Below are 22,197 nucleotides of genomic sequence, written 5' to 3'. Positions count from 1 at the left end.
TGATGTCATCAATGTTGTGTGATTGTGTGAATAATGACAAAGTTAATAAATGGGTAAATCAGTGTTCACCTCAATTTGCAGTATCACCTCAGTTTCTCCATAAACAAATTTAAAATTAGTTTAAGGACAAAACATCTTCTGCATTGATAAGAAGATCAGAAAGTTATGGGTCAAAAACCTGCATAAAGTATTTGCATGCGCATAATATCTAATAAAAATATGTGGGATGCCGGTTTAAGGCTGGGGATAGAGTCTTTTTTTCATAGCGAGCAAAAAAAATCATCCCCCAGCTAAACAACATACCAGAAAGTAAATGTGCCGTGCCAAAATATTGCTGCTCTTTGAATTTCTTGCTGAGAAGCTTTATTTATTTTCTTTTGTTTTAAACTATACCGTGTTACGTCATATTGTCTGGTAGGTTATGAAATGCCACGTTTACCTCACAAAGCAGCTAAAGCATTCTCAAAGAATAGTTTGTTTGTTCCTTCTCCTGAAAGCAGATTAGTTGTGGCATCCACTGAGTAATAAAGCTAATTCTGCAAAGTCATTCGATTAAATAGGGTAGAATTTTGCTATACTGTTGCTTCTCAAGCCTAATTTTTATTATATCTATCAGTACTAGAAGGAAAGCCGAACTGTACAGTACACAGTGTACACTGCATGTTAAAATGCTACTGGTACTAAAAGCAGCAACACATAAGCATCTATCCAAATTGTTTTCCTTGGACCCATTAATTGCTTAAACGGTGAAACAGCAGATCATTCAACTTTATTGACTTGTCAACATTTGATTTTGTATCACTTAGGGATGCATCGATAGGATTTGTTTGGGCCGATGCCGATTTAAACAGACAACTTCTGACCGATACCGATATTAAACACTTGTATACAATACTATACAGTTGGTCTATTAGCTAGTTTATTTCTGCATCAAATTATTTTTACTGAACATGGATTGGATCTAACATTCAACTGACCAACATAATAAGAGAGGCACAAATTAAGCTAAAACAAATATAATAAGACAGCATGACAACTTTCAAAGGTGGTTTTTGCTATTCAGCATTTATTTGATAAACAACATTAACTCATTTTTTACATTTCTTTATGCAGTTAATTAATAAACAATCGGTATCGGCCTTTCTCGTGCTATTGCCGATATGCCGATGGTTTCAAATTCATCAAAAATCGGCCGATAAATATCGGCGGCCGATACATCGGTGCATCACTAGTATCACTTATTGTTCCCAAAATTATACAAAATTATATGCGAGTGCCCTTTCAGAGGGTGACTGAATGCTTTGCAATATCCTATGCCAGCAGCATCTCTATCATTGACCATTCTACCTTCAATCCTTAGAATCTCACTGCTGCATCCATTGTATACACTCCTTATAGTAAAGCCACTCTGAGCCACTCTTTTTGTGCAAACCGAGCATGTTTGCTGATAAAATGCAATGAAACAAAGGCTAAAACTTAATAGAAAATGATAGAGAGTTGATTCCGTATATTGTGTGTTTTTGGTTTTCTAAGTATAAAGAGCAAACTGCAGGACACCAGAATGCCAGACATTAATGGGCAAGAACAGGGTAATGAGTGGAAAACATGCTGGCTTCATACTTTAGCGGCACAAACAGGGAAAACAACAGACTTCACATTGCAGAGCTTTAATGACCACAACAATGAACTCAATGACCTTCAGTGCAGTGCAGTTATTGTTTATTTCTTCTAACACAATAGTGTAACCACAAAGAACACTAAAAAATTATATGAAAATCATTTAAAGCAATTTCACACAGGACCGAGCAGTCAGATGCTAAGGGGTCAATTTAAGAACCATTTTGTCCTGCTGTACCATTTTATAATCTGCTGAACATTGTGCGCACTTTAGGTTCTGATCAGTGGTGTAGTGCAGGGTATACGGAGTATACCCACCTCTTTAATTGATCGCAGGGGGTATACCCACTTCTACTATGGGCATACATTAAGAGTATACCCACTTCTCCAGACACCACTACACCACTGGTTATGATGATGTTAAAGGTTCCTTATGAATATAGAACTATCATCACACTTTATGATGGCAAGGACCCCAATATATAATTGTGAGGGACACTCTCCTAATATATATTTATTTATATATTTTTTGATTATGAACATTAGATACAAAGTAAATTTGCTATAAGGGCTTTTCACACGCACTTGGGTTATCTTCGCCTAAACCGCACTGGGTTACGGTTGTTTCACACGTGTAATTTAGAAGCAGGGTTATCCCTGAAATTAACCCAGAGTTATGAAACCCTGCTCTAAAGCAGGGTTAGCACCACTTTTGCGGGGTTAGCCCTGCATTGCATTGCCAAACGCATGCATTGTGAAGGGAAGCGGGATTATAATGTTGTGACTTGATGCTTAGCAACGAACAGCCAATACGGACTACCGGCACATCCGGGAACTTGACTGTAAATTTCGTCACCGCCCCTTTTTGGGAGAAACAGACTAGACCTTCCATTGACTTCCATTCAAAATAGCGGAACAAAGCAACGCTCGTACACAGCCGGCAGGCGTAAATAACTTATGAAATCACTCAGATTTAACATGTTGAGTAATTATCTGTCCACCCTGCCTGCCATAAAGCGTGAAAGATACATTAACACATTTAATTTGGTCAATATAAAAACATGTCCCTTTCATTCTCACAGCGTCAAATTTGTGTAACAAAGCTATCCAGTGATTGCTGGAAATATCACTAAGGGGCCAGTTACACCAAAAGCGTTTATGGCAGTTGCAGGCGCCTTTTTTGAATGATATTCTATGGGCAGGGCGCGTTTGCGCGCTGTTTATGCGCGCTGAGCGCCTTGCGTTTTTTTGCCGCCTGCCGCGCACACGTTTTTGAAGGAGCACTGAGAGAGAAGCCCCCGACGTCATTCGCCTCTTTCCATTGTCCAATGGAATGAGGGGAGAGGCGGGCCTTACATTGTGGTGAGGGAAGTTTACAGTTGCTTTGAAGAACCGGACTCCACTCGCTCACTCTCTCCTGCGTGTTTGTGCACCTCTCACCCTCAAACAAGGTCAGAGCAAGCGTCCTCTTTTTAAAGTTTCTGCTAATATGACAGTTAACAGCAAAAGAGCACTCACGCTTCAATATTTGATTGACAAGACAGCTGACTCGGTGGTTGCTTAGCAATAAGAAAAGCGGCGTCGGCCTGCTCTTTTTTTAAAAAAGGCAATGCGTCGCGCCTTGCGTTTGCAAGCGTTTAAAGGGCTTTTGGTATGACTGGCCCCTAAGGCTAGTTGTATGGCTGGACGGAAAAGTGCACTCAGTACTCTAAATATAAAGACATAATATATAAATACGAAGTAACTTTCAAATACGAAGTAAAATCATTCACTTGCTTCCCTGTTGACTCGATGAGGTACGAGTAAATGTCTGGGTAAGACACCTCTGGCCAATAGGGAGTGTTGTTACACAAATTTGACGCTGTGAGAATGAAAGGGACATGTTTTTATATTGACCAAATTAAATGTGTTAATGTATTTTTCGCGCTCTATGGCAGGCAGGGTGGACAGATAATTACTCAACATCCGAGTGATTTCATAAGTTATTTACGCCTGCCGGCTGTGTACGAGCGTTGCTTTGTTCCACTATTTTGAATGGAAGTCAATGGAAGGTCTAGTCTGTTTCCCCCAAAAGTGGGCGTGAACCTGTTCAGAGACATTCTATGACGTTGCGCCGGTTGTGCGTATCAGAATCTGAAGAGCACATACCCCTTATATCACCATCTGTGTTCTGTGTACTTCAAACACCTGAATTGGAGTAAAAATGACTTAAAACAGCCGAGATATATTAACTTTGCTACCTGTTCTGTCATGCGCTTTTTCTGTCTTTTTTTGCTCCGGACGCTGTTAGAAAACCATACCTATTAGATCAAGATGCACGTTGATAAGCGTGTTCAATCGCATGCATTGCTTACACAGAGCGATCGTCATATGTCATCAAAGTACCGTAAGATCAGACTGCTTGTTATGCTTTCGAATTTCTCCCGTGGCAAAGTACGGTAATGTCACTCGCCAACCGTTCTGTGCAGCGCCGCATAAAAAATTACGAGAAAGGTGGCCCCCTGGTGGTTTTGGGGGCACTGCATAAGCATATTATAAGAATGCTTAGCATTAAAATGCTGTTTTTGTCATTATGGGATATCAAATCATATTGTCTCAGTTACAAATTTGACTGGTAAATGATAAAGAATGATTTGCCCTTGTATTTATTGGATTGCAACAGATTGATAAGCAGACATGCTATTTATGACTGGATGTAACTTTTAATACTTTGCAGTGAAGGTGGCTCTGACCCTGACCTATCAGTGTGGCTCTCATGAAATAAAATAGTGAAGACCACTGCCTTAGAACCTTCTGTGGGACGCCAGTTTGAAAATCCCTGGACTAAAGAACATTTTTATACTACTAAGCTTCTTTTGTAAAACAGAAAGGTCCTTTGCTAAAGGTTCTTTATGGAACCATATACTGTACAGCCAACGATAGTTTTTCTATGGCATTGTGAAGCACCTTTATTTTTAAGAATGTACTTATACTTTTTTTTCCTTGAGTGGTTATAGAACTACAGTGAAAGAATTTAACACATTTCTACTGAAGGTTTTTCAGGCTGATATGATCTGAATGAATGAATGCCTGGAGGTTGAGCGGCACAAGTGGCCGTTCTCAGTCCTATCAGAGCCTCTTTTTTCCTGAGCACTGAAGCACATAAACTGAGTTTAATGGGATGTGATGGCTTTTGTTGCAGTCGCCATATCACACAGATCTGAGCACATCAGTGCGGACAGTCATCTACTGTATTTATCTGGAGTTTGTTTATGTAACACAGCAGTTGAGAGCTAAAATAGACCCCTCTACACAGTTCAGAGTCAAATTTATTTTCTTGAATTGTTGAATTGGCTCTAAAATATATAATCATCTATTATTTTGTAAAGAATTAAAACGGGGCTGTTATCATATCTCCAAAGTGACAAGTTTGCCCTCATACACTGTTATGCAACAGTATATTTGTCAGACAGAAACAATTTGTTGTAAAAACAAGGCTTTTAGTATACTATCCCATCCTTGGCCTTGGATTCTCTGTGTGTTAAGGGTCATGTAGTCATGTGACCTGCATGACCACATCATAAACTCTCCAACTGCTTATAAGACCTCTGAAAACAAAGCAATGTGCATTTATACAAAGTAAACGTCAAGAGCATAACAGATTTGTTGAAAAATTATTATTTATAACAAGCAGTAAGATTATATTTCCTACAAAATGCATGCAAAAGGAAATTTAAGGAAAAAGAAAAACATTCAAAAAAACATTGAGTGACTGGCTGTTTGGAGAGGGGGGAGAGGGAGTCTTTGCGTTTAAATTCTTCTCCCAGTCTGAGGAATGATGACCGGAAGAGCATGTGCACCAAGCGAGCGCTTGTTTGGAGTTTGCTGCTCCTTTCTGTTATTGATATGGGACTCGGAGTATCCAGCATCACTCTGGGTGTGCTTGGCATCAGGAGAGCCTTGTGGGTTCAAAGGAGCCAAACATCTTACTCCACACCAATATGGAGTGGCGTGTGTGTAAGTAAGAAACTTTTATTTAATGTGTCTCCTGCAGGAGGTTTATATAACCAAATAATGCTTTGCATGTAAAAACTTTTTAAAGAAAAATTGGAAGACATGGATTCTGCATAATGTAGAAAATATTTCAGTAACTCTTTACAATAAGGTTGTATTTGTTTACATTAGTAAAAGCATTAGCTATTATGAATTAAAAATTTTAAGCAATTATTTATAACACTTTGTTAATGCCAATACAATTGTTCATGTTAGTTCATTGTGCATCAACTAATGTTTACAGTTATTTTAACAATGTTTTAGTAAATGCTAAAGTTAACATGAACCAAGCTTATTAAATGCTGTAGTTATTGTTAAATGCATTACATGCTGTATTTGTTAATTGTTAGTTCATGTTAGCTAATGCATTAACAAATACAACCTTATTGTAAAGTGATATTATATCTTATAACAATCCATATTCATGTAAGAATCCACTTCAACTTATATGAGCCATTATCTTCTTTGCTTATTTTCTAAGCATGTGTATTTATGTTTAATTTTATATCATGTACAATGTAAGTACAAAACTGGATCACGTAAAGAAAATCTGAAACTTTTTTATTCGTTTAACATACATTACATGTACATATATACATGACAATTAAATTTTTAAATACAATATAAACATTACAAAATATGTGTAGGGACAGATTTGATTTAGCACAGATCTCTGTTTTACAGTTTTTCATATGTGGAGTTTGTGGGATACTGTGTGCCAAAAAAAGAACTGGACTTACTGTAAGAGCATAAGTGACATTATAAATATTTCTTATCTAATGCATACACACCTTTATAGAGATATCGGCACTTATAACATCTATTTGTAAACATTGTCTATAATCCCACTTCAACAGATGATCCTGTTTTCCGCCTGCTGCATCTGTGGACTTATTGGGGGAATTCTCAATGTCCAGTTTGTGCGAGCGATGGTGAAACGAATGAATAATCTGCACTCTCTGAATCTGGCCTGCCTCTGTCTAGCAGTCCTGGGCATCTTGGGATGTACACTCTCCACCTGGCTTACATGCAGGCTCGCCAGCTGTGAACAGAAAAGACTGTTTCTGGAAAGGGATGTCTCTTTGCATCATTCAGTGGAGATGAATGAAAAGTTAAAGTCACCGTGTGGTAGTCTATAGTTGGCTTAGTTTAGGACCTGTGAAATAGCTTTTTTGGTATAGCTTTAATTTTTGTTAAGTCATGGCAATTCAGATCAATTGCAATTTTTCAGGAAGGTGTTGTGTAAAAAATAAATCCTGGAATGATGAGCCATTTATGTTTGTGGTAGAAGTGCAGTTTTGTTTAATGATATACATGTGGTAAAGTCAGTCTACTTGTTCCTGGTTTTGTGAGGCACACATTAACATATTTCAGCTGCAGTATCGTATTTGTAACTTTTTTTGGTGATACTGTATGTGAAAAGCACATCAGTGCAGATAATCAGTTATGTATCTGTAGTTTGTGTTTATGTAGGTTCAGATTGAAAGCTGAAAACAGACACACAATTAAAATATTTCAGAATCAGATTTTCTTCTTAAATTATTATATTGGCTCCACATCATTTTAAAACCTATTATATTGTGGATAGTAAAACAGGTATCATATCTTCAAATTTATATATTCTCTATAATACACTACAATATAATGTACTGTTCGGAGTCTGTATATGTATCAGGAGGAGAACCCTGTTGGCTCAGAAGAGCTTTTTAGGTGCTTAGTCAGAATTTTTGTCAAAGATCAAATACCCCATGACTTTTCCACTGAATGCCAAATAAAAAACCATACACTTTCGGTAAACATGCAGTGTTTGCACAGCAGTGAAACTGTTATGGTCACTAATATTCTGAAGTCGCAATACAACAGCGACATCTACTGGTGAAATGTGTCAGCGCCGCTGCAACAGCACAAATGTAATACATTTACATTTGATGGTTGTATTTTAAATAAGAGCAACACATGGACAAGAACACTGAAAAAATGATTTGTTCAATTTACTCTACATTAAAAAAAAATAGAAATACAAAACAAAACAAAAAACGTTTGTTTAAATGTAGCTTAAATAAATTGATTGCAACCGCCTACCTTAAAAAAATTAGTAAATTGAATGAATCTTTTTTTTTTCAGTGAAGCAAAAAATAAAAAAGCATTATATTATATTTAACTCTATTTGTGTTGTTTTTAGCCTCGGTTTCATGATAAACTCTACCCAAGTTACAGTGGCGGCTGGTGCTTAAAAAATATAATGTGAAAATGCAGAAAATGTTACTGTTTAATTCAACTGTTAAAGCATGAAATAAATGTACTATAAATTTGTGAATTAGATTTGAGTATAATGTGAGTTTATTATCAGTATGAACTACACTGAAAAAAATTATTCATTCAATTTACTCAAAATTTTTTTTAAACCAAATATTTATCTGATTTTTACAGCAGTTTAATTTAGTGGATATTTTCATCATGGACATAATGAAAGGGTTGTGAATTTGCCTACAGTGTATTGCTGAGTTAAAAAAAAAAATCAAAACGTTTTCTGAAAATATGTGTCAAAATTTGATTTGTCACCAAAATCATTCCATATTTTCTTTTATTTGAGCCGCTTAGGTAGATCGTTTCAATTTCGCGTTAATATTTATTTTCCAAGACATCCTATCATGTGTTTATTACCTTTCGCGCCGTGCAGCGCCCACCGTTACGGACTAGTCAATTTCATTGTGAAAGAAGGGGGTGTATGTGTGTAGGTGACAGATAAACATGAACTAGACTTTTTAATTACTACTTCAAAGTTTCATCGTATCTCTTAAGAATATTATTACAATTTAACGTGCTTTTGAATTGTTCATGATGAAGGGTTTATTTATTTATTAGGTTGGTTGCCCCCCCCCACAATGACCGCTGGTAGACAGCCCCAATAAGCTGCCTCTGCTGACACACCCACCCAGATGTGTTCTATGACGTAATGGAATTTAGAACGTACGTCTGCATTCTATTTGATCATTTTAGGGTAAAGGTAAGAACGGCAAAGCATCAAAACACCCTGATGAGAAAAACTACAGGACAGGTAGGAAATTAAAAAGTATATTCAACTTTTTAGGAATCAAGACACTTGACCTCCCTACTGAGGAATCCAGCTGTGACCAGCATGGGCTGGTGAGCTGGTTTTAGCTGGTCTCCCAGCTTGGTTTTAGGTGGTTTTGCTAGTGTAGGAAGCTGGTTTTGCTGGTGTAGCAAGCTGGTCTAGCTGTGTTTTAGTCACTTTTTAAGCTGGTCTAGCTGGACTCGCTGGTCATGCTAGACCAGCTGACCCACCAGCATGACCAGCTTTGTCAGACTGGGAGGACCAGCGTAAACCAGCTAGTGCCACCTTAAACCAGCTAAAACCAGCTATGCTGGGCTGTATTAGACAATAACAAACACGATCAGAATTTAGTCAAAGACATCATTTATATTTTACTTTATTATAATACAAGCAGTGAGGCGGGCTGTATTGAGATGTTTGAGAAAGGGCAGACAAATTCAATATTTTTCTGTTTTTATTGGCAAACGCGGGGTTGCCTGTAGTAGTGTCGAATCTGACTGAAACAACATGAATAATAACATTTAAAAGCAAAATTATTTGCGTGCAATAAGTTAGCTTTTTTCCCGTGGTCCGTGGAATTCAGTCCCCCTGTTTCCCTATAGGATAATCCGAACAGGGTCCGCTCCAAAGTCGGCAGCTCCGGTCCGTTGCGGATCCGCCCCGGAGTTTATTGCTATCAGGGTAAATTAATCATGCACAAACTCCATAAACAACATCCGTTCCCACTTTAGAAATAAATCTGTCTCCCTACACCTCAATTCCCCAAAATCGCGTTACAGGACTTAAATTTACATGCACTGTCCCAGTCAAAAGGAAAAAGTAAATTTTTCAAAAAAATAAAACATACATAATGGCAAAGACATTGTTCATCCACCTCTATACAGCATTAAAGGTGCAGTGTGTAATTTTTAGGAGGATCTCTTGACAGAAATGCAAAATAATATACAAAACTATATTATCAGGGGTGTATAAAGACCTTTTTATAATGAACCGTTATGTTTTTATTGTATTAGAATGAGACGTTTTTATCTACTTACACAGAGGGTCCTCTTACGTGGAGGTCGCCATTTTGTGCCGCCATGTTTCTACAGAAGCCTTTAACGGACAAACTTTTTTTTACTAAGTTGTCTCTGACAATGACATGTTTTACCGGTGGCGGCTACTGTAGCTTCTCTATGCGTTTCAAAAGCGAGGGGTGAGCAGTGGATTGAGCCGTTGGTTGCAATTTGCAACCTCACCACTAGATGCTTCTAAAATGTACACACTGCACCTTTAAGTGATTACATATGTGATTTTCTAAAAGCCACTGTTTCTCTTATTGGAAGGGGCAAGCTATTCCAAAGTTTACCACCTATTACTGATAATACATTTTGTCCAAAAGTGGTGCACCTAAATGGCTTCACACAGCTTCACACAGTCAGAGCGTGAGTAACAGTATCAAAAGCTCGCTTTAAGTCTAAAAAACAGCACCAACTTAAGAACTATTATTTAGGTTGCATTGAACCTTTTCCAGAAACAAGCAAGTAGCTGTTTCTGTTCAATGATGGACCCTGAAACCAAATTGCATAGGGTGGAATGAATTGTTGCTTTTACTGAGATGTTGAATCAGTAATTTAACCACACATTTTTTGACTATTTTAGAGACAACAGGCAAAATACTGATTGACCGATAATTGGCCATATCTGATCTTTAAAGGACAAGTTTGGTATCTAACACTTAAAGCCCCGTTTTCAGATTGTTTATGATGAAATAGATTGAAAACAGGGCTTTAAGTGTAAAATACTGAACTTGTCCTTTAACCTGATATAAAAAACAGTGTCATCAGGGCCATCTTTCATGCTGATTGCACAATGGATTGTCTAAAAGACTGATTAATTCTCATAAGGGATTGTATAGATTCATTTTACACAGCAACCGTTAGCTCTTGTTGACATAATTTACTTAAAAAGGACTTGTTATTGATTCTATGTGGAAATCTACCGAAAATTAAGTTTGGTTCACAAAAGCTGTTTGTTTATGTTGTTGCTGCTGAAACCGTCTATTTACAGTGTTGTTAAAAATAGCAGTGCAACATCAGTAACCTGATAAACCACTGTTATTAGTAGAAGTAATGTTTCTGCATTGGAAATTATTTACTTAAATATGTAGTATTGTAATAATGTGTTGACACGACTTGACAAAATCTTGTTGTCTTGTTGACACCAACTTGACAAAGTCATGTTGACATCGACTTGACATCGACGTGACAAAGTTGTGTTGATATTGACCTGACAAAGTCGTGTTGAAGCGTTGACACCAACTTGACAAAGTCATGTTGACATCGACTTGACATCGACTTGACAAAGTTGTGTTGACACTGACCTGACAAAGTCGTGTTGAAGCGTTGACACTGACTTGACAAAGTCGTCTGGACACAGGCTTGACAAAGTCGTCTGGACACAGGCTTGACAAAGTCGCATTGACACAGTCGCATTGACACAGGCTTGACAAAGTTGTGTTGACGCGTTGACGCGTTGACACCAACTTGACAAAGTCGTGTTGTCATGTTGACATCGACTTGACAAAGTCGTGTTGTCATGTTGACACCGACCTGACAAAGTTGTGTTAACACTGGCTTGACAAAGTCGTGTTGACACCGACTTGACAAAGTCGTGTTGTTGTGTTGACACGAGCTTGACAAAGTTGTGTTGTCGTGTTGACACCAACTTGACAAAGTCGTGTTGACACTGACCTGACAAAGTCGTCTGGACACAGGCTTGACAAAGTCGTCTGGACATAGGCTTGACAAAGTTATGTTGACACCAACTTGACAAAGTCGTGTTGTCATGTTGACATTGACTTGACAAAGTCGTGTTGTCATGTTGACACCGACCTGACAAAGTTGTGTTAACACTGGCTTGACAAAATCATGTTGACACCGACTTGACAAAGCCGTGTTGTTGTGTTGACACGAGCTTGACAAAGTTGTGTTGTTATGTTGACACCCACCTGACAAAGTTGTGTTGACACGGACTTGACCAAGTCGTGTTGACACAGACTTGACAAAGTCTTGTTGTCATGATGACATCGACTTCTCAAAGTCGTGTTGTCGTGTTGACAACAACTTGTCAAAGTCGTGTTGACGCGTTCACACCGATTTGAAAAAGTCGTGTTGTTGAGTTGACACCGGCTTGAAAAAGTCATGTTGACACAGGCTTGACAAAGTCGTTTTGACACGGGCTTGACAAAGTCGTGTTGACACGGGCTTGACAAAGTCGTCTTGACACGGGCTTGACAAAGTCATTTTGACACAAGCTTGACAAAGTCGTGTTGACACTAGCTTGACAAAGTCGTCTTGACACGGGCTTGACACAGACTTGACAAAGTTGTTTGTTGACACAGAGTTGACAAAATCGTGTTGTTGCATTGACACCAACTTGACAAAGTCATGTTGTCGTATGACAACAACTTGACAAAGTCGTGTTGACACTGACATGACAAAGTCGTGTTGTCGCATTGACACCAACTTGACAAAGTCATGTTGTCGTGTTGACAACGACTTGACAAAGTCATGTTGTCGTGTTGACAACGACTTGACAAAGTCACGTTGTTGTGTTGACACCGACCTGACAAAGTCGTGTTGACGCTTTGACACCGACTTGACAAAGTCGTGTTGTCATGTTGACACTGACTTGACAAAGTCAGGTTGACACTGACATGACAAAGTCGTGTTGACACATTGACACCAACTTGACAAAATCGTGATGTCGTGTTGACACCGACCTGACAAAGTCGTGTTGATGCATTGACACCAACATGACAAAGTTGTGTTGACACTGACCTGACAAAGTCATGTTGATGCATTGACACCGACTTGATGAAGTCGTGTTGTCGTGTTGACATTGACTTGTCAAAATTGTGTTGATGCATTGACACCGATGTGAAAAAGTTGTGTTGTCGAGTTGACACCGGCTTGACAAAGTCATGTTTACACAGGCTTGACAAAATCGTGTTGACACGGGCTTGACAAAGTCGTCTTGACACAGGCTTGACACAGACTTGACTAAGTCGTTTGTTGCATTGACACCAATTTGACAAAGTCATGTTGTCGTATGACAAACAACTTGACAAAGTCGTGTTGACACTGACATGACAAAGTTGTGTTCACACTGACCTGACAAAGTCGTGTTGACGCGTTGACACCGACTTCACAAAGTCGTCTGGACACAGGCTTGACAAAGTTGTGTTGAACCGTTGACACCGACTTGATAAAATCGTGTTGTAATTTTGACACCGACCTGACAAAGTTGCGTTGTTGTGTTGACACGAGCTTGACAAAGTCGTGTTGACACCCACCTGACAAAGTTGTGTTGACACCGGCTTGACAAAGTCGTGTTGTCGTGTTGACACAAGCTTGACAAAGTCATGTTGACACGGACTTGACCAAGTTGTGTTGACACAGACTTGAAAAAGTCTTGTTGTTGTGATGACATCGACTTCACAAAGTCGTGTTGTTGTGTTGACAACAACTTGACAAAGTCGTGTTGTCGTGTTGACACTGACCTGACAAAGTCGTATTGACGCATTGACACTGATTTGACGAAGTCGTGTTGTCGTGTTGACACTGACTTGACAAAGTCGTTTTGACACAGGCTTGACAAAGTCGTTTTGACACAGGCTTGACAAAGTCGTTTTGACACGGGCTTGACAAAGTCATGTTGACACGGGCTTGACACAGACTTGACAAAGTCGTTTGTTGACACAGACTTGACAAAATCGTGTCGTCGCATTGACACTGACTTGACAAAGTCATGTTGTCATATTGACAATGACTTGACAAAGTCGTGTTGTTGTGTTGACACCGACTTGACAAAGTAGTGTTGTCATGTTGGCACCGACCTGACAAAGTTGTGTTGACACGACTTGACAAAGTCGTATTGTCGTGTTGACACCAACTTGACAAAGTCTTGTTGTCATGTTGACACTGACCTGACAAAGTCGTGTTGACGCTTGGACACCGACTTGACAAAGTCGTGTTGTCGTGTTGACACCGACTTGACAAAGTAGTGTTGTCATGTTGGCACCGACCTGACAAAGTTGTGTTGACACGACTTGACAAAGTCGTATTGTCGTGTTGACACCAACTTGACAAAGTCTTGTTGTCATGTTGACACTGACCTGACAAAGTCGTGTTGACGCTTGGACAACGACTTGACAAAGTCGTGTTGTCGTGTTGACACCGACTTGACAAAGTAGTGTTGTCATGTTGGCACCGACCTGACAAAGTTGTGTTGACACGACTTGACAAAGTCGTATTGTCGTGTTGACACCAACTTGACAAAGTCTTGTTGTCATGTTGACACTGACCTGACAAAGTCGTGTTGACACGACTTGAAAAAATTGTGTTGTCATGTTTATTATTGAGTCTCTTGGACATAAATGAGGATGAGATTATGAGACGTTAGAAGGCATAAAGATCTGCTTCACCTGTAGCCTGGTAAGTAATTGAATGTTTTGCTTTAAACAAATGGAAATATTGCATTTACTTTGTCAAGTCTGTGTCAACACGACAACACAACTTTGTCAAATCGGTGTCAATGTATCAACACGACTTTGTCAGGTCAGTGTCAACCCAACTTTGTCATGTAGGTGTCAATGCGTCAACACAACTTTGTCAGGTCGGTGTCAACACGACAACACGACTTTGTCAAATCAGTGTCAATGTATCAACGCGACTTTGTCAGGTCAGTGTCAACACGACTTTGTCAGGTCAGTGTCAACACGACTTTGTCGAGCCCGTGTCAAGATGCCTTTGTCAAGCCCGTGTCAAGACGACTTTGTCGAGCCCGTGTCAAGACGACTTTGTCGAGCCCGTATCAAGACGACTTTATTGAGCCAGTGTCAACACAACATTGTCAAGTCGGTGTCAATGCGACAACACGATTTTGTCAAGTCGGTGTCAACGCGACAAGACGACTTTGTCAAGCTTGTGTCAACACGACTTTGTCAAGCCTGTGTCAACACGACAACACAACTTTGTCAAGTCGCTTCAACACGACTTTGTCAAGTTGGTGTCAATGTGTCAACACAACTTTGTCAAGTTGGTTTCAACGCGACAAGACGACTTTGTCAAGTCGGTGTCATCACGACAACACGACTTTGTCAAGCTTATGTCAACATGACTTTGTCAAGCCTGTGTCAACACGACAACACAACTTTGTCAAGTCGCTTCAACACGACTTTGTCAAGTTGGTGTCAATGTGTCAACACGACTTTGTCAGGTCAGTGTCAACACGACTTTGTCGAGCCAGTGTCAACACGATTTTGTCAAGTTGGTTTCAACGCGACAAGACGACTTTGTCAAGTCGGTGTCAATGTATCAACGCGACATTGTCAGGTCAGTGTCAAAACGACTTTGTCGAGCCCGTGTCAACATGACTTTGTCGAGCCCGTGTCAAGACGACTTTGTCGAGCCCGTGTCAAAATGCCATTGTCGAGCCCGTGTCAAGACGACTTTGTCGAGCCCGTGTCAAGACGACTTTGTTGAGCCACTGTCAACACGACATTGTCAAGTCGGTATCAATGCGACAACACAATTTTGTCAAGTCGGTGTCAACACGACAAGACGACTTGGTCAAGTCGATGTCATCACGACAACACGACTTTGTCAAGCCTGTGTCAACACGACAACACAACTTTGTCAAGTCGTTTCAACACGACTTTGTCAAGTTGGTGTCAATGTGTCAACACGACTTTGTCAGGTCAGTGTCAACACGACTTTGTCGAGCCTGTGTCAACACGACATTGTCAAGTCGGTGTCAGCGCGACAACACGATTTTGTCAAGTTGGTTTCAACGCGACAAGACGACTTTGTCAAGTCGGTGTCAATGCGTCAACACGACTTTATCAGGTCGGTGTCAACACGACTTTGTCAGGGCAGTGTCAACACGACTTTGTCGATCCCCGTGTCAACACCACTTTGTCGAGCCCATGTCAACACGACTTTGTCGAGCCCGTGTCAACACGACTTTGTCGAGCCCGTGTCAACACGACTTTGTCGAGCCCATGTCAACATGACTTTGTCAAGCCCGTATCAACACGACTTTGTCGAGCCTGTGTCAAGACGACTTTGTTGAGCCCGTGTCAAGACGACTTTGTCGAGCCTGTGTCAAGACGACTTTGTCGAGCCAGTGTCAACACAACTTTGTCGAGCCCGTGTCAACATGACTTTGTCGAGCCCGTATCAACACGACTTTGTCGAGCCCGTGTCAACACGACTTTGTTGAGCCCGTGTCAAGACGACTTTATCGAGCCCGTGACAACACGACTTTGTCAAATCAGTGTCAATGTATCAACGCGACTTTGTCAGGTCAGTGTCAACACGACTTTGTCAGGTCAGTGTAAACACGACTTTGTCAGGTCAGTGTCAAGACGACTTTGTCGAGCCCGTGTCAAGACGACTTTGTCGAGCCCGTGTCAAGACGACTTTGTCGAGCCCGTGTCAAGACGACTTTGTCGAGCCCGTGTCAAGACGACTTTGTTGAGCCAGTGTCAACACGACAATACGACTTTGTCAAGTCGTGTCAACACAACTTTGTCAGGTCGGTGCCAACATGACAACACTACTTTGTCAAGTCGGTGTCAACACGACAAGACGACTTTGTCAAGTCGATGTCATAACGACAACACGACTTTGTCAAGCCTGTGTCAACACGACTTTGTCAAGCCTGTGTCAACACGACAACACAACTTTGTCAAGTCGTTTCAACACGACATTGTCAAGTTGGTGTCAACACGACTTTGTCAAGCCCGTATCAACACGACTTTGTCGAGCCCGTGTCAACACGACATTGTCGAGCCTGTGTCAAGACGACTTTGTTGAGCCCGTGTCAAGACGACTTTGTCGAGCCCGTGACAACACGACTTTGTCAAATCAGTGTCAATGTATCAACGCGACTTTGTCAGGTCAGTGTCAACACGACTTTGTCAGGTCAGTGTCAACACAACTTTGTCGAGCCCGTGTCAAGACGACTTTGTCGAGCCCGTGTCAAGACGACTTTGTCGAGCCCGTGTCAAGACGACTTTGTCGAGCCCGTGTCAAGACGACTTTGTCGAGCCCGTGTCAAGACGACTTTGTTGAGCCAGTGTCAACACGACAATACGACTTTGTCAAGTCGTGTCAACACAACTTTGTCAGGTCGGTGCCAACATGACAACACTACTTTGTCAAATCGATGTCAACACGACAAGACGACTTTGTCAAGTCGATGTCATAACGACAACACGACTTTGTCAAGCCTGTGTCAACACAACTTTGTCAAGCCTGTGTCAACACGACCACACATTTGTCAAGTCGTTTCAACACGACATTGTCAAGTTGGTGTCAACGCGACAACACGATTTTGTCAAGTTGGTTTCAACGCGACAAGACGACTTTGTCAAGTCGGTGTCAACACGACTTTGTCAGGTCAGTGTCAACACGACTTTGTCAGGTCAGTGTCAACACGACTTTGTCAGGTCAGTGTCAACACGACTTTGTCAGGTCAGTGTCAACATGACTTTGTTGATCCCCGTGTCAACACCACTTTGTCGAGCCCATGTCAACACGACTTTGTCGAGCCCGTGTTAACACGACTTTGTCGAGCCCGTGTCAAGACGACTTTGTCGAGCCTGTTTCAAGACAACTTTGTCGGGCCTGTGTCAGGACGACTTTGTCAAGTTAGTGTCAACACGACATTGTCAAGTCGGTGTCAACGCAACAACACGACTTTGTCAAGCCTGTGTCAACACGACAACACAACTTTGTCAAGTTGTTTCAACACGACAACACGACTTTGTCAAGTTGGTGTCAATGTATCAACACGACTTTGTCAGGTCAGTGTCAACACAACTTTGTCAGATCAGTGTCAACACGACTTTGTCAAGCCTGTGTCAAGACGACTTTGTCGAGCCAGTGTCAACACGACATTGTCAAGTCGGTGTCAACCCGACAACACGATTTTGTTAAGTTGGTTTCAATGCGACAAGACGACTTTGTCAAGTCGATTTCAACGCAACAAGACGACTTTGTCAAGTCGGTGTCAACATGACTTTGTCAGGTCGGTGTCAACATGACTTTGTCAAGTCGGTGTCAATGCGTCAACACGACTTTGTCAGGTCTGTTTCAACACGACATCACGATTTTGTCAAGTTGGTGTCAACACGAAAACACGACTTTGTTAAATCGGTGTCAATGTATCAACGCGACTTTGTCAGGTCAGTGTCAACACAACTTTGTCGAGCCCGTGTCAACACGACTTTGTCGAGCTCGTGTCAACACGACTTTGTCGAGCCCGTGTCAAGACGATTTTGTCGAGCCCGTGTCAAGACGACTTTGTCGAGCCAGTGTCAACACGACTTTGTCGAGCCCGTGTCAAGACGACTTTGTTGAGCCAGTGTCAACACGACATTGTCAAGTCGGTGTCAACGCGACATCGCGATTTTGTCAAGTCGGTGTCAACGCGACAACACGACTTTGTCAAGCCTGTGTGATCATGACAACACGACTATGTCAAGCCTGTGTCAACACGACAACACAACTTTGTCAAGTTGGTGTCAATGTGTCAACACGACTTTGTCAGGTCAGTGTCAACACAGTTTGGCAGGTCAGTGTCAACACGACTTTGTCGAGCCTGTGTCGAGACGACTTTGTCGAGCCCATGTCAACACGACTTTGTTGAGCCAGTGTCAACACGACATTGTCAAGTCGGTGTCAACGTGACCACACGATTTTGTCAAGTTGGTGTCAACGGGACAAGACGACTTTGTCAAGTCGGTGTCAACATGAAAACATAACTTTGTCAAGTCGATGTCAACATGAAAACACAACTTTGTCAAGTCGATGTCAATGCGTCAACACGACTTTGTCAGGTCGGTGTCAACACGACATCACAATTTTGTCAAGTTGGTGTCAACACGAAAACACGACTTTGTCAGGTCAGTGTCAACCTGACTTTGTCAGGTCAGTGTCAACACAACTTTGTCATGTTGGTGTCAATGCATCTACACAACTTTGTCAGGTCGGTGTCAACACGACAACACGACTTTGTTAAATCGGTGTCTACATGAAAACACAACTTTGTCAAGTCGGTGTTAATGCGTCAACACGACTTTGTCAGGTCGGTATCAACATGACAACACGATTTTGTCAGGTCAGCGTCAACACGAATTTGTCAAACCTGTGTCAACGTGACTTTGTTGAGCCCGTGTCAACGCGACAACACGATTTTGTCAAGTCAGTGTCAATGCGACAGGACGACTTTATTAAGTCGGTTTCGACGCGACTTTGTCAAGCTGGTGTCAACACGGCTTTGTCAAGTCGGTGTCAATTTGAAAACACAACTTTGTCAAGTCGGTGTCAATGCGTCAACACGACTTTGTCAGGTCGTTGTCAACACGACAACATGATTTTGTCAAGTTGATGTCAACACGACAACATTGTGATTGGCCAAATAAATGTGATGCTCCTTACCATGTTTGGAAGATCAGCTCCCAAAGCAATAGTGAAAAGCAGGGTTGCCAGATCCATATATAAAAACCAGCCCAAAGGCCACTCAAATTACTCCAAAAGCAGCCCAATGACTATTCGCAGCCCAAATACCAACAACTGGAACAAAATCCTTCAATCTCAAACCCGCAAATTAACATCAATCTGCCGAACCTGAAAGGCTGCGGACCTGGCAACACTGGTAAAAGGAGATAATATCATCTTTACTACCTTATTAATATAAGGTAGTAAAGACTCAAAACATTTTATCAAAACATTTGAGCTGGTGTGTCTCATTCGCCATCCATCACGAGACAGAAAGCAGAGGTTATTGCTTTTGCATCTCTTAATGCTAGAAGGTGCATCTTGTTGCATTGGAAGTGTCCATCCTTCCCTCCTACTACCTCCTGGTTAAAGGATCTGATGTCATTCCTTTCACTCGAAAAACTGAAATATTCAATTAGGGGCTCAACAGAAAAAAATTATATTACTTGGAATGCCATTTTAAATCTTCATGACTCTGTATCCTCACCAGATTCCAAGTAATTATATAATGGGTGAACAAGTTTATGTATTTATTGTTTTTTTATTATTATTATATATATATTTTAAGTTATTCTTAGTTTTTAAGTATAATCGCTTATAGAGACGGCCGATATTTTTTAATCCTCCTGGGTGGTTGGTTGATTGTAGGGGTTTTGAATGGTAGCTATTCTGTTGTTAGTGTGATTCCTATTTGTTTTGTTTTGCTTTTAGTTAAATGTTTAATGTAAAAGATAAAAGCGCAGGCAACGTTTCCTGTTTTTTTATGTTTGCTTCTTTAATGATTTAATGTTAACTTGTCTTGATAATAAAAATTGGTTTGAAAAAAACATTTGAGTACTGTTCTGGAACAGTGTTGTTAAAACGTAACCATTAATTTCTTATCGTTTTCTCTATTGTAAGGCCAATTTGCAATATTGCAAGAAAATTTGCAATTTCCTTTTTTTACACCCACAGGTAGGAAACGCAATTGCAAATACAATTTGCAATTCCTTTTTGATATTGTCCACAAAAACGTCCATTAAGTTATGGTTGGAGCGTAATCAATGTGACATCACATTGCTACGGGATCCCCAACAGTCCTGGTTGACTTTTGCGGTTTTAAAAAGATTACACAAAGAAGAATAGATGGATTTACGTATAACAGGATGTTTCTGCACACACACTGGCAACTCATTTTCTAAAAGAAACACATTTAAAAGTGCATTTTTTAGTTTAGGGGGCTTTAATTAGGAAAAATTACAGCTCTTTGCCTCTAAATCAATGTATTTTAATGGCTCACTTCCAGGGACTAACTGGAGTCTTCATGAATCATATGATGTTAGCAACACATAACAAACCACAAAAACCCTTTAAATGGTAAATGTATTTCTCTTAATGTAAATTCGTCCATTTATTGTGTAATAATCAGAGAGGCTATTAAACATAATAGCGGGTATATTGGCACCGCAATTCTGCTGGTTAATTCAATTAAATGCAATAAATTAATTTAATAATAACTTATATTAATAAAATACATATATTAATACGTGCAGGGATTATTAATAATTGAAAGTAATCAATGGAAGTGGTATTATAAACTCATGAGTCCTTTTTAAATATTATTCTTTGTATATTTATAAATCAAACAGTGACAAGATTTATACATCACACAGCACACAGTCAACTCAACTGTACATTATAAACATGCAAAAAACATTATAAGCTTACATACTACACAGTGTGATGCATTTTAAAAACATTATAAAAAGGCCCATACCAGCAGCTGACCACTAATCTTCCTACAGTATATTTGTAGATTTTATTGTAAAAAAAAAAAACGCTGTTGATAATACACAAATTGGTGTGATATAAATATTGTAAATAAATCCATTTCTTGACTACTAATTAAGAAAAATCACATCTCTTTGCCTTTAACTCAATGTAACCTAACCTTTCAAATAAGGTAATAAGGAACCTTTAAGCTTTACTGAGGGCCATGCACAGACATTTTGAGAGACAGTGAACCAAACCAAACCAAAAAAAGGGCACTACACTGGAGGGGGTGGTAGGTAGCTATTATTAATATGGTTTTAATAAAATGTGTTTAATGTTATGTGTTATAGATTACTAACGTTAGCATTAACTAAGATAAGCATTTAAAATGTTATTAAGATAAATATACTTACTAACCAGAATTAAAGTGTTTAAGATATTCTATACGATTTCTCCTGGCTTGCTGGAGTGTTTTTGTGAAGGGTTTGTTTGTTTGTACAAAAAGTGTGTCATCAACAGCAAATTTGGTGTTATTTATACTATAAATGAAGAGTTTCGTTGCGAAACGAGATAACTTCGTTTTTAAAAATGTTTCAATACATGTTTATTATTATGTTATTATGTTATTATTTTGTTTTATGGTGCTAGCTGTATTTTTTAAGTTATGAAGGTTTAAATCAAAACAAACCAACTGCAGTTGAATTGATATTAATTGGAATGCACAACCAAAATACGAGATTTCTGAAACATTAAAAAAACGGAGTTATCTCGTTTTGCAACGAAACTCTTTATATTTATTAGATCGGGTACATTAATTTGCATTGTAATTCTATGTGTGGATCAGTGGCGGTTCTACACGGAGGCCAAGGGTGGCCCGTGCCTCTGTAGACAAGTCCCTGGCGACCCCTTTGGCCACCCCGTGCTGACCAAATAAAAAAGTATACATTTATTTTGATTTTACACGCGAGTGCCAAAAGCGGAACTAATCCGACGCATAACGTTCTAAACGGGCAAATTAGAGCGGCGCACCCAACCACTGTAGCTGGCTGCGGGTGCTGGGTGCTGCTCAGCGAGTGTCTCAATTCGTTCCCAATTTTCCGATGTTGAGAATGTGTATGCAGGTTTGTGCACTGGTAAGGACTCTAGCTCACTTGACATTGGGACACTGTT

At 40.1% G+C, this 22,197-nt stretch overlaps 1 protein-coding gene across 1 annotated transcript; it reads left to right on the top strand.

The window, feature by feature from the left end:
- Nucleotides 1-4,986: 4,986 nt before the first annotated feature.
- tmem196b (transmembrane protein 196b) lies at nt 4,987-7,012 on the top strand. Its single transcript, XM_055211367.2, has 3 exons — nt 4,987-5,613; nt 6,334-6,390; nt 6,507-7,012. Exons 1-3 carry the CDS (start codon nt 5,449-5,451, stop codon nt 6,786-6,788), a joined length of 504 nt encoding a protein of 167 aa, XP_055067342.2. The 5' UTR covers nt 4,987-5,448; the 3' UTR covers nt 6,789-7,012.
- Nucleotides 7,013-22,197: the final 15,185 nt, after the last annotated feature.

This window comes from Misgurnus anguillicaudatus, chromosome 10, assembly GCF_027580225.2.
Source record: "Misgurnus anguillicaudatus chromosome 10, ASM2758022v2, whole genome shotgun sequence".
Taxonomy (NCBI): Eukaryota; Metazoa; Chordata; class Actinopteri; order Cypriniformes; family Cobitidae; genus Misgurnus; species Misgurnus anguillicaudatus.
The sequence above is the reverse complement of the archived record's forward strand: the minus strand, read 5'-3'. Positions and strand labels throughout refer to the sequence as shown.

Coding starts and splice junctions, on each gene's coding strand:
- tmem196b (XM_055211367.2), top strand. CDS start 5,449: ATGTGCACCAAGCGAGCGCTTGTTTGGAGTTTGCTGCTCCTTTCTGTT. Junction 5,614..6,333: donor CAATATGGAGTGGCGTGTGT/GTAAGTAAGAAA, acceptor TCTGTTTTACAG/TTTTTCATATGTGGAGTTTG. Junction 6,391..6,506: donor AAAAAAGAACTGGACTTACT/GTAAGAGCATAA, acceptor CCACTTCAACAG/ATGATCCTGTTTTCCGCCTG.